Raw genomic sequence first — 27,764 nt, 5'->3', positions numbered from 1 at the left:
TATCTGACATGTTTCAGTTCCCTTGGGTGCTGAATCCCCATTACTTTCAAAAAGACATACATACCTAGATATTTATGCAGACTTAACTAGAGTTAACTGCACATTCTTATTTTATGTATTTTGAACTTTTGTATTTTAATTCAAGAACCACCAGTTTGGTAGAATGCTGAAAAAGACTAGCAAAGTGACTCACAAATTACTGTTTTTCTCCATTTGGATACAAATATTTCAGTGTTGCTGTTTACATGACAAAAGTTATATAATCTGTAAGCAATTTATTAGTATAAAACTTGGAATAAAAAGGCTTATACCTGTAATAAATGATTTTCATCACAATATTGAACACAGTTGCCGAAGTTTCCTGAAGGCTTATCATAGCTAATACTGCAATTTTTGGTCTTCCAGGAAGCAATGGGTAGGGGACATAAAGAGCAAAAGAAAAAGAGAATTGGGACCTTTGTTTGGTTGAAATTTTTTAGACTCTATTAAGTCTGAAGCAGCTCTTGTTAGATGAGTAAGCTACTGAATACGTTTTCACATGAATTTTCTGTAGATTCATATAGTTAATTTGAAGCCAATTTGATCAAATCATCATGTCAACTTTCTACAATATATTGTAAAATTTATTCAGGTTTGATGCCTCAAAAAAAAAAATCTGGTTAAAATCAGAAAATCAGATAGACTATTTGAACTGAAAGATCAAACTGCTTCATTTTCCTGATCTTCAAACTGAATTGATCTGTATCAAATACAGATTCAAATTGGAACCAAATTGCGCTTTTCTATCAAAAATATTTTGTGTGCTGGGGCAGGAGAGCTATTATTTAAATTTCATCCTGTTTACTTTTTCACACCAAATCGAATTATTTTCTTTCTTTTTATTCTTGTAGACATATTATTAATGCTCCATTTCTGAGATACCATGATTTACATCCTGGGCAAGTGCTAGAAGTAAGTCCAATAAGAAAAAAAATCTGCTTCTATGATAATCCTGTCTATATTTTCTGTAAATTATCATAACTGAACAAACTTCAGAATGAAAATTTTATGCAAGTACTTCTGAAAGAATGTTAACATTATTGGTATATTTATTTGAGTCCAAACTTTGTGTAACTCTGGTAGAATAGTGTTATTTTGTTCTGTTACATTTATTGCATAGATCTATTAGGGGAGGCATATAAATATCACTATGAGATCCACTAGGTGAGTTATGAATTGCTGATGTGCTTAAGAAGAAGAAATGTTGAATGATTTGTTTATACCTTGATTTTGATTTTCAGTTACTGCTATCTATTTTTGACTCTTAGGGAATAGTGTTGACTCTGAAGCCGTTGGGCATGCAGGTGAAGGTCACTGAGAGTATCAAAGGCTTTGTCCCCAATTTACATCTTGCAGATGTGAAATTGAAACAGCCAGAGAAGAAGTATAGCACGGGGACTACTGTTAAGTGTCGGGTAAGATTTTTCTGTAAGGAACTAAATTTAAACTCTATTTTAAATATTTTTAATTTAATTGTCTTAACTGTTATTGATGTTTCTATATAACTTTTATCATTAAAGCTGTTGTGACAATGTGGGTAAACTTTCAACTGGATATGCAAACTTTTTCAGCCTTGATGCTTGCTAGGTACCTTTAAGCAAATTGGGAAGTTTTAGCCTAACTTAATCAATGATCTCTGGGGCTAAATTAAAGTAAGCCATGTATTTTGTCCTCTATTCATGTCTAGAAATATATATAAGCTTCACTAAAAATAAATCCTGACACCGCTTTCTCACCAGTTAGATATTAACACACCACCTCTGTCATAATCTTGTGTAAGTCTTCTTAATACAGGTAGTCCTCGGCTTACAGCCATTCATTCAGTGACTGTTCAAAATTATGGCATATTGAAAAAAATGGACAATCAAAATTCTGACCTTCATAGCCTCTCTGTGGTCACATGATTGTGATCTGGGGAGTTGGTGTCCAGCTCATAATTAGAATGTTACAGGGAACTGGGATCACATACTTGCCATTTGTGAACTTCCTACAAGCAAAGTCAATTGAATAGTCGGCCTCCTTGTAGGCCTCCTCCACCTCCCTGTCACAGCCCTGCACTCTTTATCTGGAACTCACACTTAACAGCCCACACATCTTTGAGTTATGACCCCAGCCAGGACTTCTGGGATTGTCATCTCTAAGTGATGCAGTCACGTGAGTCACACTTTACGATTGCATCATGTAGTGGTGGCAATCCTGCTCCATCGTAACTCAAGGAGTACCTGCACGGGTAAAATCTATTGACTTTTCTGACAGTCATTCCTATGTAGGCAAGTGTAAAATTATTCCATTGTATCCCAAAGGTACCAGCTGGGGAAAAGTTTCTCTGGAGAGATAATGGTTACTTTTACTTTAAATTATTTGCATTCAGAGTTAGTTCATTATTATATTTATAATGTAAAAAAATGCATCCCAATTTTCTTCCAGCTGTAATGACACTAATATTTCTGAATTTAGGAATTATATCAACTGCATTTAGCTCCATTTAACTAGTTACATAAATTAGTCATAACCTGACTTGAAACTACTTTTGTTAACAAATATGATTCCCATCTCTTGCTTTTCCAGGTACTTGCCTCCGATCCTGAAACAAAGAAGCTTATTCTGACTCTCAAGAGAACCCTTGTTAATTCCAAGCTCCCTGTCCTTGCCAGTTTTGAAGATGCCAAGCCAGGCCTGATCACTCATGGTTTTATTGCGTGTGTTAAGGAATTTGGCTGCATTGTGAAATTCTATAATGATGTGAGGGGCTTAGTACCTACTAATGAACTTGGTTTGCTCCCCTTAACTGTTCCTCAAGAAGCCTTCTATGAAGGCCAGGTAAGCGTTTAATAGAAGTAAAAAGTATCCTTGAGTATTGCACTTTAAACAGCTACTTGAAATGCATATGTTTGTATAACAGATTTAGCATTTGTGCAATAATATTTTAAAATCTAGACAGCAGCGTAGAATATTTTATCTTTTTTTAAAAAAATAGCACTTTAAGCTATCACTGTGTGAAAAAAACCATTAAAGAGTAAATAAAATCTATACAACTACACAAGTCCAAAGAACAGTTATGGAATTTCTCAATAAAGAAATTGCTAATACAATAGAGATAGGACATAAAGGAAACCTAGGAGCAATTATGTAATGCTGTCATTATGGAATACATGGCAATTGTGCATTTAATATATATAAAGTTTTAGTCTGAATCTAATGGTAACTATACATGTGGTGGTATGTTGATGCTGGATCCATTGGTACCTGCTGGCTCTGTCCACAATTAGTTGCACAATTAACCCATAACCATGGTTTGGATAGCCAAGCTAAGCATATGGTATTAAAACAGCAATCTGACTTCTTTTGCTTAGAAGAAACTAGAAAATGATATCTTACGTTATGACATTTCTCTGAAAGAAGTCACAGAGTGAAGCGGTATGTTTTAATTTGTAGTTTGTTTAGTCTTCATCCTCTGTTCCAAATGGATAAAGCTAAGGGTCCTTGTTCATACCCCATGTTAAACATAGTGGATCAGTTCATAGACAGTATGGCTGCTGTGTGTACATACTTGCTGCTCAACCAGTTTAATATGATTGGCAAACTAATCCTCAGTGTGTAGACCTGGATGTATTTAATCATAATTACGTTTTTTTTCTTTTTTAAAAAACCCACAGGTAGTCAAAGTGACTGTATTAAAATGTGAGCCTGAGCAGGAAAGATTGTTGCTTTCATTCAGATTGGCAGAGGATGCTATTTCAAAGAACGCTGGAAGAACAGAAACTTCAAAGAACCATGAAATGGTATATGAAACTGGACAGGTAATTTATTCTAAAATATGTATTTTCCACTACTTGAGAAGAATGTCAGAAGCAAACATTACAGCTGTCAGGGATAATCGAAGATATTTTTTCACTCCCTGATATGTAGGGGAGGAAAGGTTCCAGTTTCAGCAACCCTGTCAAAATTCTTAATTTTCTAGAGCAAAAGATAAAAAGGTGAGGGAGATTGATTTTTGAATAGTGACATTGAACTCTCAAAAAACAATTTTGATCCCTTCCCCCACATATCACTCCCCTTTAAGAACAAGATTAAAATATTTTTCTCCTGTAAGGAAGCAGTTGAGAGGATGTGTTTTTGATTAACACAACCAGCTCTGGTATTAATCTTAACCATTTTCACTTCCCTTGTTTTCATTTCTTAATTTCCAACAAAGAAACTTGTATACAAGAAATTCTAGACCCCCTGGTCTAGACTGACCCTTTGCTTCCGTAAGGGACTAAAGATACAGCAGTGAGCTAGCGTTGAGCTGTTTGATGAAGTAATATTATAAAATGCTCCATATGAGATTCAGTAAAGATTCTTACTGCTCCTAGACATTTATTTTTAAATAGATAGATAAAGCTGTTTGGAAATACTGTATTATAAAGTGAAAGTCTTAAAACCTCTGTTTTTTATTGTGCTACTTAGATTGTAGATGTAAAAATTCTGAACAAGAAAGAAGATGGCCTACAAGTTGCAATCCTACCCAACAATGTTTCGGCCTACCTTCCCACGGCACAACTTTCTGATCACGTGTCCAATAGCAAGTTGTGGTGGCATTGGCTCAAGGAAGGTGATGTTCTCCAAAAGGCTATATGCCTCCATAACAAAGGAGGTCACATTGTATCCTTTTAATTCTCACCAAGATTTGATTTAATCCATTTGCCACCTTACATTGTGCAACAGCATGTACTTAAAGTGGTTCTCTCCAAAGCCTTGTGATTCCCAGCCAAATTGCTGGCTGGGTGGAGAGAATTCATTGGTTTTTCCTCCCATGGCATCTGACTTGTATTCAGTTGGCTGTCTGCATCATGATTTATTCCATATCTCCCCAGCCTCTTTTATCCTTCAGATGGGCTATACTAACTGGAAATTCTGGCTCCGTCAAGACACTTGTTAAAAAACACTGATCAGTGCAGATGAGATGTTCTCCGCTATAGCACATTTTCAGCTTCTAATAATTAATAGTCTTGGGTGGAGTGTTTAATTTCTATTATCCAGTACAAAACTTCCCAGGCCTGTTTTTTTTTTTTAAAAAAAATTCCCTAATTCATTATGTAGATCTTGAGTAGAAAACCGGCGTTGATTTCCTCTATGGAGGATGAACATTTAGCGAAGAGTTTTGTTGATATCCAGCCTGGATTACTGCTTACTGGCTTCGTAAGAAACATCATGTCTTATGGTGTATTTGTGGAGTTTCCTTATGGTTTGACGGGGCTGGCCCCCAAATCGGTAAGACCTATTTCAGTGTTCATTATAAACATTGCTTTAGTCAGATGCATTGGTTGAGAGGTATTCGTTAATACAAATTGTTAAGTTAAAATGTCTTATGTCATATTATTCTTCATAAAATCATAGAACTGGAAAGGGACTTTTCGGCCGTCAAATCCAACCTCCTCCCCATTAATGCAGAGGCACATTTATTAAAGGGAAGCCCACCATTTTTTTGGGTTATTGGTTCTACTGTCAATTCACCTTTGAGAATTAAAAACTTTCATTTGGAATGGGCTTGATAATAAAATTGTGAGTAGGGACAGAACTTGGAAATTCTGCAGGCAAGGTTTGCATTCAGGAACAACAACAAAAAAAGGCAGAATTTCAAAGTGAATAAAATTGAATAGAATTATGCAACTTACATTATTTATTAAATGTAAAGCAAGAACAAGCATGCTGTTTGCTGGTTCATACTGAGCAGTAGAAATAAGTCAGAGGCAGCAGATACCCTGTTTCCCTGAAAGTAAAGGCCTACCCCAAAAATAAGCCCTAGCTTCGTCTAATATAAGCCCTACCCCCAAAATAAGCCCTAGTTTTGGGGTGAGGCACACACTTAAAAATCAAGCTAGGGTGGGGGTGGGGGTGGATCTGCCCCATGTACCCTCACCCACTTATCTTGCAGCCAGGCCTCTCCTCGCCGGCCCACTTCTTCTGAAGCGTCTTCTGCAGCCAGGCCTGCATTTCTCAGTGAGGCCTGCATTTCTGGAAAGGCCACTGCAGCCGAGAACCAAGCTATGGATTGAATCCACAGCTCGGTACTCAGCTGTAGAGGCTTCCAGAAAGGCCTGACTGCGAAATGCAGGCCAGAATGAAGCTGCTCCTTCGGCTGCAGAAGAAGTGGACCGTCTGGGCAGAGCTGTCAGTGCAAAAGGTGAGTAAAAAAGACCTGAAAATAAGACCTGGTGCCTCCTTTGGAGGCAAAAATAAAAAATAAAAATACCCGGTCTTATTTTTGGGGAAACACGATAGTAGAAGAATAAATACTGCAGTAACTAGTAGAATTTGCCTAATCAGCCATTTGGGGTGTATTGCTCTCCTCTTGGAGGCCTTGGGGTTGATGCTGATATAATTGTATCCTGTCTCCTTATCACTGCAGGCAATGAGTGACAAGTTTGTGACAGACACCAAAGACCATTTTGTGGTAGGTCAAACTGTACTTGCCAAGGTGACCAGTGTTGATGAGGAGAAGCAGCGCATCTTGCTGTCCCTGAAGATATCAGAGTGCTCTGTTCAGGGGTCTGTTTCTGAGAGCTTTGCCCTACTGCAACAGTACTTTAATGAACTGCAGGAGATTATGAGCTTCATGAGCAATAGAGGTAAAAGTGTTTGGGAACACAAAGGATGGCATGTGAAAGTCTTATGTCTGCATTTGCTATTACAATGGCTGCATTGTGAAGCTATGCAGACATTTATATTTTTAAAAAATAATAAAAGTTGAGAGTCATAGGATTCTATTTCAGACAAAATTTGTTGCCTGATGACTTTTTGTCTTTCTTTCTTTCTTTCTTTCTTTCTTTCTTTCTTTCTTTCTTTCTTTCTTTCTTTCTTTCTTTCTTTCTTTCTTTCTTTCTTTCTTTCTTTCTTTCTCCCTTTCTCCCTTTCTTTCTCCCTTTCTTTCTTTCTTTCTTTCTTTCTTTCTTTCTTTCTTTCTTTCTTTCTTTCTCACTTATTCCCATAATAAGTTAAACACAAGAAGGCAATTTTCAAGGGTCAGTGCTTAAACGGATCTCTCAATATTAAGCAACTTGTGGCCCACCAGATGGTGCTGCCTTCAGCTTGCATCATCCCTCATTGCCGGGTATTAAGAGTTCCACCTTTTCTGGCATGCTTCGTCCTTTCAGCTCTTTGCCCTGCTGAGTACTGTAGGGAGTTAAAAGGGAGTTGGAGGCCACAGATTGCTATTTTTTTGTCTTATTCTAGGAGAACTAACTTAAGGACATTTATTAGAAGAACTTAATTACTACGACATTGAAGATAAAATGTACATTAACTTTATACGCTTTCAGAATGAAAAATCAATTTGCAAATAAAATTTAATTCATTTTCTTCTTATTGGCAGATGATTCCAATGTGGCTAAGAAACTCTCCAAATTAAAAGTGGGGCAGAGGCTAGAACTGGTTGTTACTGAAGTTAAGGCTGATGGTTCAGCAGTTTTCAGTGGTCCACATGTTTCTGATTTGACTGTAATTGCCAATTACAGCCAACTTGGAGGTACAGTATTTATCCCCCTCCAACTCTTGCTTGATCCCCTCTATCTTTTGTTGCCTAGAAATGAATTGCTGATTACTGTAGAGTTACATCTTTTCGGAGCAGAAGGAATGAGATAATAAGGACACAAGGGACCAAGTGAATGTTCCCTCTACTGTGCTAGTAAAATTATAGCCCAATTAGATGGTAGCAGTTTTCCAGCTTTGGCTGAAGTCAAAAAGCTAATGGACCTATTTAACACTCTGAGTCCACCAGAAAAGCCTAGTGCATACGGGGAGAAATAGAAAAAAAATCTTAGAAAAAAGTAATAGCTGATCACTATTGTTGTCAAATAAACTACTTATGTTTCTGAAGTCACTGGGATTTGAGCTTGCTCTTTATATAGTAAGGATGTAAAGTTTCTCTTATTAGGGCATCATTAATTGTTGCTTTCTTTAACTGAACATGGAACCGTTATCTTCATCTAAGTATTGTGTTTTTAAGGCAGAAGTATTCTTGGCGGTCAAAAAGTAAAAGCTGTAATTATCTGTATTGATCTTCTAACATCAAAGATCTATGTATCTCTTCAAGAGGAACTGCTGTCTCTCAAATCCAAGAAGGTATGATATCCTTATTCCTTTTTATACTTTTTATATTCTAAGATAGATACATGCTTATATGAGTAATGATGAGACCACATAAAAAGCATTACTCTAACAGACAAATCTTTATAATGGAATGCCTCCCTAAGATATAATAATACCTTTATAAAAGATATTAAAAGATACCAAGAAGAAGGAAAAATATTGGTTCTTTCCTATGTCTTCGAGCAAGCATGTCAAACTCGTGACGTCACATGACATCACGCGACATATCGGAGCTTTTTTGCCATTGCTGGCAATGGAGTGGGCGCGGCTCCGGTATGATGAAACCGGCCTGCGGGCCGGCAGTTTGATACCCCTGTCTTAGAGGGACTTAAAAGTGGTGGTTGATTTAAGTCATAGTATTTCACATATTATTTAAGGTTACTATTTAACCTTTGGGGAATAATAGGCACATGTGAGAATAAATCCAGCATAGATGCATATCTGTAAATATCCTAAGGGTTTCCCTTCATCAAAACCTGTTGCTAGTCTTAATAATTTTTAATGTTTGGGGGATTTTTTCTTTCATAGTTTTGTAGCCTAAAATGGTACAAATGGTATGTCTTAGAAAGTCGTAATAAATTCTCGGATATGACTAAAAAGTTGTGAAATTCCTGAAGCTTTTTCAAAGAAGGATAAAACATAAGTTTCAAATAGGGCAAAGCAAATATATTACATATATAACAGACTTTTCTTTGGTTTTCTGACTGTAACTTCTATATATTCCAGTTAATCCTGAATTCTCAGTATGAGGCTGTTGTACACCATGTGGCCACAGAGTATGCAGTTGTTTCCTTGTTAGGAACAGGTCGGCTGATTGCAATCCCAGTGGCTTCCCACTTGAATGACACATTCCGATTTGATTCTGAAAAACTGAAGATGGGACAGTCAGTCAAAGTGGTTCTGAAAAGCACACAGATTGGTGATCATGGGATGTTATTTGCTGTACATGATTCAGGGAAGAAGAAGAATGTAATCAGATCACGTCGTGAATCAGAGACACTAGAGAATACCTCACTTGTAACAAAACAGTTGCCAAGCTCAGGAGACATAGTCAATGGAATTGTTAAGTCTGTCAAACCCACTCATGTCTTAGTGGCATTTAATGGTAGGTTGACTGGCTCCATTCATGCATCCCAGATCCTGGATGATGTTATTGTAGGCACTTTTCCAACATCATTACTAAAAGTTGGACAGAAGATTACTGCTCGGGTGATTGGAGGCAGAGACATTAAAAGTCACAAGTGAGACAACATTTTATATATTTCTTGTATTGTGGCTAACAATTATTTTCATTGTTGCTCAATAGGCTAGCAAGCACAGCATTTATCATGCATTTGCTATTTTGTTTTTAATTTTTACTCCTAGTTCCAGAAAAAAATTTCTTGTTAAATTTACTGATTAGATTACTTACCTCTCCCTTTTTCCTTCAGGAATACACACCTGTCCATCTCCTAATTTTTCTTAGAGCCGTGTGACATGGCTTTTGGCTGTAGAAATTCCAAAATCACCCAGTCAACTATTATAAGTTTGGAATTAGACCCAAGCCTTCTCATTCTTGGCCTAGTGTTTTAAGCACTGTGATCTATATTCCCATTTAAGTACCCACTCATTTCAGTCTGGAAGGGATAAGAAGGCAACCTGGAATTCTCCCCTGGTGAAAGAAGTTAAATACAGTGATTTTTCCCGCTTTCCATCTGTGTAGGAGTTAGTTCTTACACTTATTAATGTTGCTTTGTCCCTTTTGTATGGAGAAAACTCCTTGTGGCTGTTTATAATATAAGCTCAGAGTCAGGGTGTCTTTTTAGGAGCAACCAGAGATAAGGATTTAAAATCTGTCCATGTAATTACAATAGGTTGCCATGAACAGTTGTAAAGCTTCAGTGGGCTTTTTAAATTTAAATGCGCTTTTCTATATGTTTTATTGTTTCAAATGTATCAACTAAATTAAAAAGGTTGAGATTTACAAAAGAAAGAAAGCTGAAATGTTTGTATTGTAATGTATTTATTGAGATCCAGGTCTTATGAGCCAGTTTGGTGTACTAGTTAAGGTACCAGGCTAGAAATCGGGAGGACATGAGTTCCAGTTCCACCTTAGACACAAAACCAGCTGGGTGATTTTGCATCAGTCACACTCTCTGCACCCAAGAAAGGAGGCAGTGGCAAACTACTTCCAAAATCTTGCCAAAAAAACTGCAAGGACTTGTCCAGGCTGTTGCCAGGAGTTAGCACTGACTTGAAGGCACACACAAACGTACACACACACGCACAGTCTTACAATTCATGTGCATTTTTCTGCAACCTGGAGAATAACTGCCACTGCGTTTGACAGATACTGGACTTGTAAGTGTTTGGATTCCTGAGAACAAGTTTTATATAATTGAAGCACATTTTTCCTTCTGGAGAAAATTCAGTGTTTCAGATAGGTACAACTGTAGGAATTTCTTGCATTTTCTGATGTATTTTTCCCTTTTACTTGAAATGAAAATGATGAATCTAGCCTAACATTAACAGATGAAAAGCTATTGGCTTGTGTAATTGTTAGTGTGTTAGGTGAATGCATTTGCTGTTTCTGTTTTTCATGATTCCAAATGGTATTCATGTGGTAATATCTCTTAATTTACAGATATCTGCCCATCACCCACACCCACTTCACCCATACATTCCTAGAGCTCAGTATCCGACCAAGGTAAGTATATCTTTCAGTTCAGAGCTTAGGCATTAAGATGAAGCCTTAGAACATGTTTAAAATATAATCTACTATCTAAACTTTCCTTTCAGCCGTTATTCATAAGTTACAGTTGTGCTATTCTAATCTGAACAAATATTTCTAAATAATCCAAAACGCTAGATAAGAGTTAAATAAGTTTGTAATAGATATCTTGGGATATGAATACGCATGTGGCCTTGCAGCTGCTTGTTCCTAAGTATGAAATAGAAGATACTTTGCAGAGAAGGGAGAAATTAGGAATGCCAAAGTAGAATGCCTGGGCATCACCTATTTTACTTTCTCTTATGAACAGTGAACTGAAAAAGGAAAGTAAAGCAGCCTTGAATGCTGAAAATGACAGCCCAGAAGAAACACCGAAATCGGGCCACACAGTGGCATGCTATGTTAAGAAGGTGAGATCTAGAATTTCTCAACCTCTATACACTTGGAATTTTTTCTTATCTTTTAACTTTGGATAAAATACAATGAGAAATGTCTAATTATTGTTATTATTATTTAAAAAAAAATCATTTGCATCTTTTCCTCCAAAATTATTACTTTGAAGAGTTAGAGTTAAGAGTTTTATTTTATTACTTTGTTTTATGTGCATATGTGTGTGAGATTAGGTGCAGGCAATGCTGAAATCCCCGAAAGAATTTTAGAACCTGTTGTTAGCGGTTACATTGATGAATTCTCTGTCTTTTTCCAATGAAATGTTGAAGTGTGTGTTGTATATTTTCTCAGTACAATGTATTAAAGAAACGGCTGGAGGTGGAGGTCACTTCTACCATCAGAGGGAGAGTCCCACAGCTGCTGCTTTTTTCAAATCCCAAGGTAATCGCTAAGGGATAAGAGGTACAATATCCTTAAGCATATCTTAGGAAGCTACTACTAGTAATGTGAAATTTATCATTTGGTGAGAGGCACTAACTTTAAAATATTTCACATCAACCTGTATCTTGGTATACTATGTCCGGATTATAATTCTGTTTCCTGTTTCTGTGTTATTAAATGTTCTAGGGCAGTGGTGGCGAATCTATGGCACGGGTGCCAGAGGTGGCACTCAGAGCCCTCTCTGTGGGCACGCGCGCCGTCGCTCCAGTCCTAGGCCTTCAGCTGGGTTTTATAAAACCTTTTCGTTTTAGGCCTCCGCCGTCATGTACAAAAAAAAAAGGTTCAATCAGTCAATTTCAACTTCTCGCGGGGAAAAAAAAGATCTTGTAAAGTTGGAATTGATTGAACTTTTTAGTCCCACCACAGCCACGCCCACCCAATGGGCCACACCCACCTGGCACCCAACGATGCATAAGTGGGTTTTAGGTTACAGTTTGGGCACTCGGTCTCTAAAAGGTTCGCCATCACTGTTCTAGGGGACAACTGTTAATCTGATAAAATCTAATCAGATCCCATAAAATCCCCACAACAGACATAACACAAATAGTGGTTTTGCTAGCACATAGATGTCACCATTACTGGAATAGAGCTCCCCCACCAACTTTCTTCAACAAGTCTTTAATACTGTGACTCTTATGTCAAGGAAGTATATGAAATAATTTATATTTACTAGTCCCTTTTCCTTTAACAGGGCAAAAAGCAATCAACATAAGTTAATATAGCCCTATGAATGACTCTTTGGAGTTAATCTAAGTATTGACTATCAGTTTGCCATTTTTTGTATTTTTGTAAGACACTAGCTCTCTCCACTGACTCAATTTACATTTTACGTTTTTGTTCTAGTTATGCCATCTTCTGTGACTCCTGCGTGTTGCATAACAGCATTCTTACATGGCCCATAATCTTCCTGTAAAAGGCTTGTTGCATTCTTTGAGAGTTAAGGACCAAAAATAGACACATGAAGCTTTTGTTTGGTTATTCATATGAAAACTTTGAGATATCTTATTGATCATTTGCCATAGCTTGAAACCTGTGCTTAGCCTTAACTCTCCAGAACTGTGTCTCATGAAAAGCTCTTATAGTAGCACAAAATATTTATCAGCAATTAACCAAACTGGGCATTTTTTGCAAATATTGTGAACATCTTTTGATAGGTCTATATTGTTTTCTATAGGATATAAAACATGCAACGAAATGCTTCAAAAAAGGACAGGCCTTGACTGCAACAGTGACAGATTGTGATATTTCTGGAACCAAACTCTCTCTGTCACTAACAGGTATACTTAAATAATGATCAATGCATTAAAATCAGATAAATAGGTATTTCCGTGCCAAGTTACAAATATTGGGTATGGTGCTTGGAGCTAGGAAAAAGTTGCTTACTCCATTTACTGGGAGTAAGTGCTGCAGAGATTATAGGATTATATTGTATATTTTGTTTCTGCTACTGGTAGTTTGATACAGTCTTTGGCACACTATGGTAGAACTTCTAGCACTCTTAATTGGGATTGGATGAAACCTTTTGTGCTTAGAAGTTGCATGCTTGAAAAATAAGACTAGCAATCCACAATCTCGAATATCTTAAAAGTGTAAGAAAATGTACTCTATAACAGTTATCTATAGTGTCTGTTTTGGATTTCCTCAGGCATTCATTCATTGGAGAAAGGAACAATTACACTTTGCACTGTGAAACGAGTTATTCCACATGTTGGTTTGCATATTATCCTTCCCTTTGGAAGGATTGGTAAAATCAGTCTTTTCCAGCTAAATGATTCATACACAGAGCAGCCACTTGAAGACTTCAGTATTGGAAAAATTCTCAGGTAAGAGACCCATTGCAAAAGCTTTAAATAACTGAAGGTAATTATCTTTAACAATGATCTTGATTATTCCTTACTTTTGGATGGCAAATTTTATATTGCATTTTGACTTGTGAAATATGTCAATGTAATATCAATGCCAAACATCTTAAAATTAACCAGGACATCTTGAGATGTTGTGTGGCCCGGTTGCTTAGAACAGTCTTCTCCAACCTGATACCTTTCAATCTGTTATGAGTATAATTCCCAACCAGTAATGCCGTTGGAAGCCTGGGAATTATGCTTCCAGAGTATATGAAAGATGCCATGTTGTTACATTTTGAATTCCCATTTTCAGATCATTTGATTTTCTTAAGCTGTTTTGAAAACAAATCTTTTGTTTTGACTGCCAATATTTCGGGATGGATCCTTGCTCAGGAATAATTTTCATAAAATAATGTTTTTCTTTTAAAGATTTACATTCTGCGCTCCCCTAAAAACCAACTTCAAGGTTGCTGACTATAAAAGGGAAGGGTGAAAGCATCCATTCACAAATGGTTAGAACGACAGTAAAAATTGTAACATCAATTTCATCTGTGATTTTAAAAATATAATTTTTAAAAACTAATTTTGGAAAAGTTCATTAAAAGAGGAAGAAGATAAACCTCTCCTGAAAGCAATTTCCAAAACTTAGTTACTTTTTTAAGAAAATTCCGCTGGATTTCTAGGGATACTAAGAAAATGTAAGAGAGGTTCTTTGATGGTTATTGCAATAAGCAATTAAGCTTGAATTTGAAAATGTAATATTTCAACCACCCCAAGTCTAAACCCTTCTGAATTGCCTGAAAAGAAACAAATCAAAACTAGTGCATGTGTTTTAGTAAAGGAGTTACATCTTCCTTTAGATCACACTTGATAACTTTACCACTTTATTTTGGACCACTTTTTCCAAGTATCTCCCAATGCCAATATTAAGTGCAGTGTTTTGGAATGCTCCAACATGATACATCTAAGGCACGTATAATGTAATCAGCTGTTTCTTTTATTGGACATAATCACATCTGAAGTTGCATACAAGGTTACTTTTTATTTTTTCTTCTATATAGATGTTATATTCTTTCTGTTGAAGACAATGCAGTAAAAGTATCCCTCCGGCCATCCAGGTAAGGAAATATTGCCTCATCTACTATCAGAAGAAAAACCTGCACTTAGTCCCAATGCAATTCCATTTTATTACAAATGTGCATTTTGAGAATAGTATGGGATTTGACGTTCCAATTTATTTTGCCTATGCAGGAAGGAGGCACTTAACTCATTTTTCTGTTTACTTTAGGATAAATCCTAAAGGCCGTCATAAAGTTGAAGATCCTGAAATTGTTTCCCTTGATAACATTCAGAATGGTCAACTCATCAGAGGTTATGTCAAATCCATTACAGCATCAGGCATCTCTTTGGGGTGAGTTTATTCACAAATCATAAAAGTAACTAGAGATATTATTTCACTTCTGTTTATGCCTCCTTGTGTGTGTCTGTTTGAATCTTATCAGATTTAATTAGTATGCAGATATATTCCTTAAATCCGGCAGTTTTTTACCATCTCCTTTTGGAGAATAATTATTTGTGGTTGAAAAAAAATCACTATTCCTTTCTACCCCATATGGCAACTAGAGAAGTACTAGAAAAATATAGAACTTACATCCTTATTATAGATAGCATTGTCACACAAAGGCAGCTTCTGTATTCTTGTCACAGCCATGGCTTGTTGTACTTTTTTAGCCATATCATGGGCACCATTTAAAAATATATGTTTTATCTTTTGAAGTACACTTGAAGAAGTTACAGTCTTCTTTCTTGACAGGTTATCAGATTCAGTGGTGGGTCAAATTTCCCTTCAGTATGTCACCCCACCCTGTATGAAGTACATACGTATAGACCAGCTTCTCACTGCCAAAGTTCTCAGGTAAGTAGGATGTTTTCCCAAAACGACAGTTCCCCTGAGGTGGCAAAATTCCGTGCAGTAAAATGTATGATTAAAGAGAGGCCTACAGGGACCAGGATACGGTGTTTTGGTGAATTGTGTATGTGTTTTACTTTATGTTAATCATTTTATTAACTGGTCATAATACTATCTTACTGAAATGGTGCAGAGCTGGACAGATTAAAAATGTAAAGCATTTTGTACATTGAAGAGGACACTATAGACTTCATAATTATGCTAGTTCTTTCTCCTATCATTTCCTGTGTTCTAATCATTCTGCAGTATAAACAGAGAAGAAAACCTTGTGGAGCTCTCTCTCCTTCCCGAAGACACAGGGAAGCCAAACATTATTCCATGTGATGAAAAGCCGTGTGGTGAAAAGGATACACCCTCCCAGAAATCAAGAAATCAAAGGAGGAAGTTTTCTGAAAGCGAGCAGGTATCGATCCTGGAAGAGACTTTAGGCTTGATTAGGAAACATTTTTTTAAACAAATATAGTTGAAAATATAGCTTCTTTCTGCTATATATGTGCAAAAATACATACTAATTTTTTAAACTATTGTTTAACACTTTCTTTTCTTTCAATGACAGGAGGTAACGCCAGCGAAAAAGAGAGCTTATTGCACTGAGGACGGTGATAGTGGTGTTGAGGTTTATTATCGGGAGGAAGAGGAGAAGGAAAAGAAGCATGAGAAGAAGCCTAAGGTAAACGGCTGCGGGAAGGGGATAGGTCTTTTGACATGGTGAAAGCCATATTTTGTACTGAGTGGGATGATTGATGTGAGTATATATTTCTGCTTGTTTCTCAGCTGGGAAAAGAAGTTCCAAGACTGAAGGTTTCAACCAGCTTTATGTGGGAGGAGGGCTTAAATGTGTTGGATGGAACCACGTTGATTCCAACGGAGCACAGCTCAGACAGCGAAGAAGAAAATGATGCTGAATCCATGGTATAGTATCTCTGTATTGTTTGCTCTTGGGATTAATTTGTTAACCTTTCAGTAAAAGGGCCCATCTAGTTGAAAGTGTGTGTGTGTGTGTGTGTGTGAGAGAGAGAGAGAGAGAGAGATTCTTTTCTTTATAAAGTTAAGTGATTATGGCATACCATCCACAAGAAAAATTCCTGTGTACTACTTGAATTTCTGCGCCTCCAAATACAGGTTTTTTCATGTAGAAAGTTTGCTTTTGAGAAGTATCATGCACATATACATAACGTTTTTATGAGATATGTAACTCTGAAAAGAGAATATTTTTGTAGGCATAGCTAATTTTTTTATGTCTGGGGTATTTTTTACTTTTTTAAAGTGTTGTGGCGGTTTTCACAACACTTTAAAAAAATAAATATAAAGTGAGGAGGAAGAAAGAATTCTAAGTTTGGAAGTGATAAAAATAAAATAAAAGTTTAAGTTATGTCCCTATTCTCCACACCTCCTTATCTGTCATTGATGTGTCTGTAGCTAAATAGGACATTATATGCATCATATTAGCTTTTAATAAAAAGGCGGACAATGAAATAATGCAAAAGGCGTAATGATAAAAAAGGACTCTTGTGGCACTATTGGTGTTAAGAATAACTTAGAAAGAGACAGAGTATCATTCCTCTGTAACAAAAATAGTAAAATTCTTATTCACTAGTCTAATTGAGCCTTTTAAGCACTCCAAAGGCTCAAGATTAGTATCTGATTCTTGGATCCACCCCACTTTGTCTTATAGTATGTTATCTTGCAGCACTACAGATTTTCCAGTGGTCAAGGCCTTTCTCTTTCTCCCTTTTCTTTCTTTCTTTAAGGCCAAAAAACAAACAAAAAAGAAACAGGAGCTGGAGAAGCAAAAGGCAGAGAAGGAACTCTCCAAGCTGGAAGCTGCCCTGATGGATCCCAAGCGACAGCCGCAGACAGCGGATGACTTTGACCGCTTGGTCCTCAGCAATCCTGACAGCTCCATCCTTTGGTTGCAATTCATGGCTTTTCATCTCCAAGCTACAGAGATAGAAAAAGCCAGAGCTGTTGCAGAAAGGGCACTAAAAACAATCTCCTTTAGGTGACTTTTGTTATTTGTCGTTCTTCAGTTTCCTTCGTAACAGTTCATATCCATACTATATTTTGCTTGGTTGGATCTTAAAATAAAGATACTTGCAGAGTAAAGGGAACATGCAACTTTTCTCTCTCACCTTTCTCCAAATACAGGAGTATTCAGTATAAACTAGCCACAAACAAATTTGAGGGGAATAGCAACATCAAAAGGAAAATCAAGAGCTTTGTATTGAATGTTGTCTTCTCTCTTCTTCTTCAGAGAGGAACAAGAAAAGCTAAATGTGTGGGTTGCTTTGCTAAACCTGGAGAACATGTATGGCACAGAGGAAGGACTGATGAAAGTTTTTGAAAGAGCAGTCCAGTACAATGAGCCTCTGAAGGTATTTCAGCAGTTGGCAGACATCTACAGCGCCTCTGAGAAACATAAGGTGATGCCAATTAACAGCAGCATGATAAAGAGAACTTTTGCTCATCTCTCTGTGTGTGACAGGAAGAATATTTGTTTGATTTCAAGAAAGACTGCGCCTATACTGGTCTAGCTTGTCCTAAACCTCCCTTTACATTTTGGGCTTGTGGATGTTGCCTCTGTTTGGAGCAGCAGATGGTTTATCTCTGTGTGGCTCTTTTCAATGTCAAATTATTGCTGTGGTCTGGATTATTGAATGCAAAATGCACTCTAGGACCTATGAAATCTATAGTCTAAAATTGCAGAATTGGCAGTTAATGATGAGGAAGCAGGACATGTAGTTGAATATTAAGCTTGTGCTCAGTGAAGCACCTCATTGAATAAGGTACACAGGCTTAATGTATATTTTTTTTATTTTTGTAAATATGAGACAAGATTTCCCCTTCAACTCTTTAGTACTGAATATAGAATTTTTGGTCAGATTATAGAATAGCAGTTAGCATTCTGAACACATGTTGAATTGTTAAAAAATATTATTTTAGTATAGAACTTTTAAGACTTAAAAAAACAGAAGACAGCTGTTTTCAAACCGTGTCTGTTTAGCTTCATCCCTACATAAATATCTAAATCTAGCATAAAAATAGCGCCTACTCATTTCTATAATTATTGGAAAATAGGGTAAGAAATTTAGGGTACTGATATTTGTGAAAGAAAGAACTAGAATGTTCTTTGTAATTTAGGAGCAATATAAATAAAAATGTTTTGCATATTTAGGATGATTTTTTTAATCCTGTCTCCTGATCTATTCAGGAAGCTGATGACCTATACAACACAATGCTGAAACGCTTCCGTCAAGAAAGATCTGTTTGGGTAAAGTATACCACTTTTCTTCTGAAACGTGGTTTGATGGAGGCAGCTCACAGACTTATGCCACGGGCACTGAAATGCTTGCCAGACAAAGAGCGTAAGATTTATTTGGTTTCCTCCTTTCTTAAATAATGATGTTTATTTCTTTCTCATTGGACTTTCCTTTAGACTAGAGCAGATTAATATCTGTGATATCTGTATTGTAACAATTCATATATATGTCTCTTTCAGTCATTTTCCTCCATCATGAGCTTTTTAACCTCCATTGCTTAATAAATATATTCTTTTTTCTTTCATCCCAATACACAGAAACAAATTCCGTATTGCAAGGAACAATGCACATTTTACAACAGATTAGACCAGGGGTGTCAAACTCAATTTCATTGAGGGCCGCATCAGCATTGCAGTTGCCCTCGGGGGTGTGTGGCCTACTGGGTGGAGTGGGTGTGGCCTACTGGGTGGGCATGGCCAGCTCTACATCATTCGCGTCAAGGGTGCCTGTGGGTGCCTGGGCAGGAGTGGGACAGATCTGAGGGTCTCTGGCAGAAAGGGGTGGGACCAGGGCAGAGCCCATCAAGCCGGATATATGAAGTAGGTGAGGGCCACTTCCAGGCGATGGTGCATTTCTTCATTCCTCATAAAGGGTGACACCTCCCCAGCATGCACCCAGGGGGTGGGGCCGACGCGACAGGGGCTGGTTCCTCGCTGTTTCCAGAAGGCCTTGTGGAGCTAAGACTGAATGCATTTCAGCATAGATGGCCACCACAAAATTGTACATTGGCTCCCGGCCGGCCTGGGCCAGGGCCAAGGCAGCGGGGGCCGTTCCCTCACTGTTTCCAGGATGGCTTCGCGGGCCACATAAAACCACTTTGCGGGCCACATCCGCCCCCCGGGCCTTGTGTTTGACATATCTGGATTAGACCTTTGTGTCTTGTTTGCTAATCTGCTCTGAAAATTCTTTTAATGAGAATGTAGCTAACAATATATTTCTAAATAATAGATACATCTTCAAATTTTAGGCAGAAGTAATAATGACTGGTGGAACGTATCCTTTAAACTGCTTCTTTTTTTTGTTGCAGATGTGGATGTGATTTCAAAGCTGGCACAGTTAGAGTTTCAGTTTGGTGATGCAGAACATGGCAAGACCCTGTTTGAAAACACCCTGAGCACATACCCCAAACGTACAGACATCTGGTCAGTGTACATAGATGTAATGATAAAACATGGCAGCCAAAAAGAAATCCGGTGAGTACTAGCATGTGCAGGGAGGTTAGGATTGTTAATTTCCAGCAAAGTTGCAAATGCAAGCTTGGGAAACAAAAGCTTAAAACTAAAACAAACAGGGTGGCTTGATTTCGGCAAAGAAATGTTACAAGATTTATAACTGAGAAACCTAAAGGATTTGCTCCAGTATCTCATATAGGATGTATTTTGTATAGGAGAAAATCAGCTAACAATTTTAGTTATTTTAAATAGAAAAGATTCATAAAATATCAGATTAAAACTGTTTTTTTATTTTGGGTTTTTCACAGGGATATTTTTGAAAGAGTGATTCACCTAAACTTAACAGCAAAGAAGATGAAGTTTTTCTTTAAACGCTATCTGGAGTATGAGAAGAAGTATGGCACTGTGGAAACAATCCAGGCTGTGAAGGCAGCAGCATTGGAGTATGTGCAATCCAAGAACAGTCTTGCTGAGAGCTAACCTTTGCGGTAGACAGACTTCGGGGTCTTGCTTTCAAACCCAGTATGTTGAGAAGGGAAGCGGATATAACTCATCTGTAGTAAGTAAAGCCATCCTGCTTTTTTGCATTTCCCAATGAGCTCAATAACAGATTGGACTAGCCAGGACCAGAGATTAACAGTGTAAGTGATGTAAATGTTTTACACCTTTTATATCCCCCCAAATTTAAATAAAATAATTATACTTGTAGCCTTATTTGACTTTGATTCTTTTTAAAGTATACAATTCATAATTGGGAGAAAGCAACCAACTGCTTGGTTACGGTAGTCAATAAATAGTTCTTCCCTCCCTAAAATGTTTTGTATTTTATCTAGGCATAGTCTTAGAAGATAATAACAGCACTGTTTTCTAAGCATTGTATAAAATATTTTCAAGGCTTAAGGACTAAATTAAAAGGCTGTTGTCTGCAGGAGCAAAGTTCTGCAATTCCATTTAACTAGCCTCATCATCATAGCTTAAGTATAAAGTACTCAGTTTTGATTTTATAAGCCCTGTCCTGTTCTATATCTGCAATTCACAGAATTCTGAACTTTTATAACTATGCTAACAATATTTTTATATCAATGTTAGAGCAATATACAAATGGTTTGTAATAATTAGCAGTTTCTATACATTTTCCATCTGTTATTTTACAATCCAGTGTTCCTGATTCATTCTCCTACAGAAGACTATAATCCTGGCCAAAATATTCGCAGTGTCATGGGATTTGCATAGTAACAGTGCAGATGATGCCACGCACTGCTGGGAAAATAACCATAATTTATTCTTTTGCACTTATGCCATTAAGTGACAGTCATGCATCTTGGAGGAAAACAGCAGGGCATGTGTATTTTGTTATGTGATATTTGAATAGATTCTTATTCATTTATTTTATGTCCTGCTTTTTCTTCAGGAATTGAAGGCTGTGTACATAGAATGGCCTTCTTCCAGTTTTGCCTGCATCAACAACCCTATAAAGTTGGTTCGGTGTAAAGTTACTGGCTCAAAACTACCCATTGAATTTGTATGCCATGAGTCGGGGGTCTCCCCAATTCTAACCCAATATTTGACCAATATACCACTATTGGTTCTGCCTTGCCATCCAGTTCTGTAGTTTTTCATATTTTAGTCACTGATAATCCCACATATATCTTGTGAATATCTTAAAGGCCAAAGTAACTAGTAACTATTATGATTTCTAGCATCTAGCAGTATTAAGTATTAAAACAACAAATCAACTTTTCAGTGTTTAAAATTTTACCTTCATTAATAAATTGATCAAATGTATGCAGAAAAGAAAGATCTTAAAGACCAAGAGAAGTTAGAGCAGATTTTACAAATAAAATATTTTGCCAACTTAGTGTGGCTTTTATCTTTAGTAACCACACTTACAAATGAAATATAAAAGAATTAGGATATTTTTTTCTCTTTCACCTGAAAAGGACATAATGTATATTTTTAGCAGTATTTCAGGCTGATTTGAAAGTTACAGTTACTCCTCGACTTACAACTATAATTCAGTCCAGAATTATGATAAGTCGTGTTAGTTGTTAAGTGACTCACTGTGTGATTGTGCCCAATTTTACAACCTTTTATGGCAGTGGTTAAGCAAATGCCGCAATAACTAAGCAAATGTGGTCATTAAGTAAACATGGCGATCATTAAGCAAACCCATTTTAGCCAATGAGCATCTCTTTTGCTGGAAACCAGAAATAAATACCAGTTTCTGGCAAAAAAAAAATGGGTAAAACATAATTGCATGACTGCAGGACACTACAAACAGTTGTAGATGTGGGCTGATTGCTGAACATCCAAAATAAGATCTGTTATCACAGAGAGGGCCCAGCCATCAAAACCTCTAACTGAAATCATAAGTAACCCTGGGGAGGTCTGTTGTAACTTTGAATAGTTGCCAAGTCATAAATCAAGAACCATATGTGCTTGTCAATTGGCATATTTCCTGAAATTATACATTGATGAATAACTTTCTGTTCAATTGGACAGATACTTGGAAAAAAATTATCTCCCCCCCCATATTACTTGGCACCTGACTGTTAAACTGTAATCTTATATAAGAATATATCCCACTGAGCTTCATAGGCCTTATTTTTGATGAGACAGCACCAATAGGTTTATATCACCTGTGACATAATTTATTTGAAATCTTATCAGCTATATATTTTCTGAGAGTTTAGTCAAAGTATAAAATCAATTCTTGGATGCTTTCCAGCATAGTGCTCAAAATGACTTTTGCTAAGCTTGTAGAACAGCTATTGAGTAGATGCAGGTAGTCCTTGACATATGACCACAATTGAGCCCAACATTTCTGTTGCTAAGTGAGAGAGTTATTAAGTGAGTTTTGTCCCGTTTTACAATCTTTCTTGCCCAATTGTTAAGTGAGTAACACGGTTGTTAAGTGAGTCTGGCTTCCTCATTGACTTTGCTTGTCAGAATATCGCAAAAAATGATCATATGACCCTGGGACACTGCAACCATCATAAATACATGCCAGTTGCCAAGCGTCTGAATTTTGATCATACGACCATGGGGAGGCTGCAACAGTCATAAGTGTAAAAAACGGTCATAAATCACTTTTTTCAGTGCCGTTGTAAATTTGAACAGTCACTAAACAAATAATTGTAAGCTGAGGACTCCCTGTATTAGGTAGCTAGAAAGGCTGTTTCCTGGCTATCAGGATTAGAGCTGTTTCCCATTATATTTTTGGCCCACTTATGGAGGCGGCTATAGAGAGGGTAGCCATTATTCTCTCGATAGATGTAGACTCCAGTGATGGCATCCCACTGTGACCTGGGCTGAACATTTTGCACATCATATGCTTGGATCAGTTCCTGTTCCTCTTTATCTAAATGTACAAAGCCAAAGAAGTTTTTGACGTTGTTGGCAGCCACAACCTTGGAATGTACCTCAGCGGTCCGTTGGAACAGCCTAGCTTCACTAGAGCGGTACTGGTTCCAGTAGGCCTCTTGGCGGTAGCTGAGTGGTGAGCAGCAATGCTTTAGGCACTTGGTGATGAACACGAGAACTGCAACCACACCAATGAGCATCCATCCAAAGAGCTGAAGGGAGAGAGAAAATATAGGCAGAACACGGCTTGGCTTGGTTTGATTTTAAAAAAAGCCTACCTTTATTTTATTTCTTTGAAGTAAAAATTGGACTCTAAAATATAATTGAAACTCTGATACAGCCAAGTTCAGTTACATTTGTAAGTGGATAATAGTAAAACCATTAATTATAGTAGAACTTCATTTTTTTCCATCTTGAGGATTTTTATGGATTAAATATCTGGAACAATCAGTTTTGTTTGAGTGGACTTCCGTGCAACCAACTGATTCCACAGTTCCCTGAGCACTCTCACACTTGCTCTGGAGGCTACTAAGATTTAGGAAATATTCTTACAAACGGCATTAAAAACATTTAGTAAAATAAAGATGTTCAGATAGATAGCTATATTTGTATTGCAATGAAGAATAGGATCTACCAAACGATCCTGTTTAAGCAGGCTTTTGCAAGGGATATGCTACTGAGGATTTTTGTTGTTATACTTTGGTTTTTATTGTGGGCTGGGCAAACAGACAGTTTTTGTTACTTCTTGCATTTTGATGACTTGTTTCTAGCATGCCATGTTCTTAATCTGAATTAGTGAGTATTGGAGTTCATATTTGGATTTTGCTTTCTGATTATTTATACTACAGTCATACCTTGGTACTCAACTGCTTCAAAACTTGTCATATTTAGTATTCTGCTTTTTGAAGCAGAAATCTTGTTCCACTGTTCGTCGTTCTCCCAGTAGTCGACATGCAAGGAAGAACTTGCTAATGTCGGCTGCCTCATGACTCCCTATTTCTTCTGGCAGAAATATCAGGTTATGTGGTAAGTCATGTGGTTTTAGTATTCGGCATGTCTTCTAGAATGAATTACCGACGAAGACCGAGGTATATGTATAATATACGTATATTTTATATATATATATGTAAATAAATTAATTTTTTGTATGAATAAATACATTACCTGTGACTCGTATCTTAATCGTCTTATAACTTCATCCTTAAAACGTGTCATGTTGGCTGGCTGATCGTCACAAGGAAACCTGGCTAGGATATCTGGTCCGTAGTCAGGTGGAAACTGATCCAGGGAAGTGGGATCCACGAATTCACTTAAGGCACAGACATAGGCTTCTCCGCGAAGCAGTGAGATCACTGACCATGTGATCGGAGCCACTGCAGCTCTTCCCATGACAGATCCAAAGATCAAGAAGTTGGCTGCTGCAGAAAAGTTCTTGGTTCCTCGCTTGTGACACTCAGCCACTAAGTTCCAAGTGTGGTTGTTCCAGATTATACCAATCACAAACAAGGCCAGAGCAGGCACTCCTATGGCAGCCAGACCGTAGATGTAATTCCGAATTGGAGAACAGGGACAGTGGAATGCAACCACCGAGAACAGCTCCTGGCTTCCAACAGTACCCAGAGCCACCAGACCATTGAAAATCATCACATCTTTACTTTTAAAGAAGAGTGAAAGAAAGCGGAAATTTTCAGTAATAAGAGCAGCCATTTTATTTCGGTTCAATTGGAGCTTTTAGTATTTTGATGCAGTGAAGAGATGTCTACAGAAATAATAATTGTTGGTCTTCTCACCTCTTCGTTTACTGTAAAAATAGAACCATCACTAACAATTTTGCATTTAAAAGAATATGCTTGTCGAAGATCACTAGGCATTCACATATATTTTAGCTATATGTCTTTTAATAAGTAAACTAAACAGCTTATGAACCTTGTATTATAAAATAATGCATCCAGTTTACAATTCCTGCAGGTAATATCTTTAAGCCTAAAAACAGCTAAAATTTAAGGAAAAAAACCTTGTAAATATTAATTATATAAGAATTTATGCAACTTCAATATACAATATGACTCTAAATGGTTATACATTTTATCACATGATACAGCCCCACTAAAAAGTATTTCCCATTCATACACAGAGAATGTAGTAAATAATAATAATAATAGATGCAACTTTCATCTGCTTTTCCATTCCCTCTTGCTATCTCTCAGCTGGCTGCTAGTCTAACCTCAGTTTCCATCTTATAAAAGAACAGTCGTGTGCCTTACCTTTCCCATGAATTTGCTGCTATTTATTTAATGATCCTGGAATCATCTGAATTTTCAATGAAGAAATACCATTTTTGTGGGTTGTAAGAAGCAGTGCTTTTAATCTTGGATTCTGACTGTTCTGTTATATAAGGCTGAGACACACTTTTTCATGACCCTACAACTATGATATTATCAGCATTAAATTGTTAACGTGAATTTGCTGTATTAGTGTGAATAATCTGGGCTGAGTTTATAACATTTGATGAATTACAGGAAGTAAATAGTTACTCTCTGACTAAGTTGAATCAAGGGGAGTACCAAGGACAACTGAATTTATCACCTTTGGTAACATGGCTCAATGGCTAATGTCTACAGTCACTGTTTTTTTCTTTCTTGTAATGTGTATAAGATATCACTAAATGTCCTTTATGGACAGCGTGAGTAATGAAGTATTTTTATGGCACAAAAAAAGTCAAGGAATCATATCTAATGACTTCTATGTATAACACAACATTTATTCCTTCCATTTTAGATCTTAAAATTGCAAACCGGTGAAAAGTAACTGCTTAGAATTGGGCCATTTAATTATATCTTAGCTCAGGGAAAATACCCCTTCCTTCCTTCCTTCCTTCCTTCCTTCCTTCCTTCCTTCCTTCCTTCCTTCCTTCCTTCCTTCCTTCCTTCCTTCCTTCCTTCCTTCCTTCCTGTCTGTGCACTGATGGAACGTTTGGGGCAGAAGAGTAGAGGAGTTATATTAATTTTTAACCAAGTGAAATTGATAAGATTTTCAATACTTTCCCCTCTACTCCAAGTGACAGGAAGAATGGTAGCACGACCATGGGGGTAGTGTTTTCTTTTTTTTACTCTGGGATGTACCAGATAGGAAGGTATCAAGTACAAGGAGGAGTCAATAGAGAGGAGTTCATAGAAATCACAAGCCCTCAAAGATGGACCCAAGGGAAAAGAAAGAAAGAAATGGATGTTTTCTTTCGCTCAGCAGAGGGAAAGGGTAAGAAGCAGGGTAGCCATCAATGGAAGCCCCAGTAAGTGTAGTATGGACAGAAAACCAGGTCATCCCCAATGCTAATGTGGAGAAAAAATTAATTCCAGAAAGAGGTTTCCTGAGCTGACTTCATTTAAATCGAGCAGCTTAAGACTGCCTGAAGAAAAGCCCTCCGGTTATTAAAGGGCTTTGTGTGTGTCAGCAAGTCCTCCAAACTGGTAGGGCAGCTGGAGGTTAAGTATGATGAATTTAAATTGGTCAAAGGGCCCCATAAATTCTCCTTGTCACCAGCGATCAGTAACTGTTCCAACAGGTTGGCTGTCTTTCCATATACATCTTTCGTCTCCCAACATCTGTCCTCTCTCTTAGAAAATAAGGTCAACCAGGTTTGTGAATGAAAAAGTCAGACTCAGAGGAAAGAATGGAGATTTTTGGAGCTTTAAAAATGTTCTTGGGGAATAATGACTCTGAGATGTTTGTTGGAGAGATAGTTTCAGTGGTTTTAGTTTTTTAAAAAATTAAGTTTCATTTTAAAATAAAATACAAAAAAACAAAGGTTAGAAAACTAAGAAAGAAAGGGGGGGAAAGTGGTGACTTCCAATTTTTTTCAGTGTAGTAAACTACACATACACTTAAGTTGTATGACCAACCTGCCCCTTTGAAAAATGATATGCTACAAAATGACAAATACTTTCCAAAGGAAATCATCCTAGAGAACAGGGATGCCTACTGTATATAAACATTGATAAATATGACTGTTCTGTTGTTAATGTGTTCTTCAACATGGGAGGGATTTTTTTTTAAAGCTCTGGCTATGATTACTGCATCTTGAATAATTTGATGTAACCCTCCCAACTTCAATCCTCCAAAAACTGGATTTTAAGTATGTTTAATATAAATGCTTCTATTGTATAGTTTAACTTTTATTTCTTATCCCAAATTTGTAAAAATGTTCCATGTATTCCTCTTTTCTGCTCCCTAATTTTTAGCTAGTTTGTTTTACGGTTATTTTATACAAAAGCACTGCAAGATACTGAATTGCAAGTTCTTATATTCATTTGGTTTATATATTTTCAG

At 37.0% G+C, this 27,764-nt stretch overlaps 2 protein-coding genes across 2 annotated transcripts; one reads left to right on the top strand and one right to left on the bottom strand.

Annotated features, from left to right (window-relative positions):
• Nucleotides 1-890: 890 nt before the first annotated feature.
• PDCD11 (programmed cell death 11) lies at nucleotides 891-20,773 on the top strand (the record flags this gene model as incomplete). The annotated part of the gene is made up of 26 exons (XM_015812780.1): nucleotides 891-951; nucleotides 1,308-1,454; nucleotides 2,608-2,859; nucleotides 3,696-3,839; nucleotides 4,489-4,683; nucleotides 5,122-5,292; nucleotides 6,431-6,650; nucleotides 7,394-7,546; nucleotides 8,027-8,142; nucleotides 8,896-9,410; nucleotides 10,793-10,855; nucleotides 11,190-11,289; nucleotides 11,621-11,710; nucleotides 12,945-13,047; nucleotides 13,416-13,593; nucleotides 14,676-14,732; nucleotides 14,903-15,025; nucleotides 15,428-15,529; nucleotides 15,830-15,986; nucleotides 16,140-16,253; nucleotides 16,358-16,495; nucleotides 17,335-17,585; nucleotides 17,838-18,006; nucleotides 18,795-18,948; nucleotides 19,931-20,096; nucleotides 20,384-20,773. Coding segments are annotated over 26 exons (4,111 nt in total), but the record flags the coding sequence as incomplete, so codon positions are not given.
• Nucleotides 20,774-23,232: 2,459 nt separating this feature from the next.
• Nucleotides 23,233-25,145, bottom strand: CALHM2 (calcium homeostasis modulator family member 2). Its single transcript, XM_015812794.1, has 2 exons — nucleotides 24,603-25,145; nucleotides 23,233-23,650 (listed from the first exon to the last, which is right to left on the bottom strand). Exons 1-2 carry the CDS (start codon nucleotides 25,143-25,145, stop codon nucleotides 23,234-23,236), a joined length of 960 nt encoding a protein of 319 aa, XP_015668280.1. The 3' UTR covers nucleotide 23,233.
• Nucleotides 25,146-27,764: the final 2,619 nt, after the last annotated feature.

This window comes from Protobothrops mucrosquamatus, unplaced genomic scaffold (assembly GCF_001527695.2).
Source record: "Protobothrops mucrosquamatus isolate PMUCROS unplaced genomic scaffold, P.Mucros_1.0 scaffold110, whole genome shotgun sequence".
Lineage (NCBI taxonomy): Eukaryota > Metazoa > Chordata > Lepidosauria > Squamata > Viperidae > Protobothrops > Protobothrops mucrosquamatus.
The sequence above is the reverse complement of the archived record's forward strand: the minus strand, read 5'-3'. Positions and strand labels throughout refer to the sequence as shown.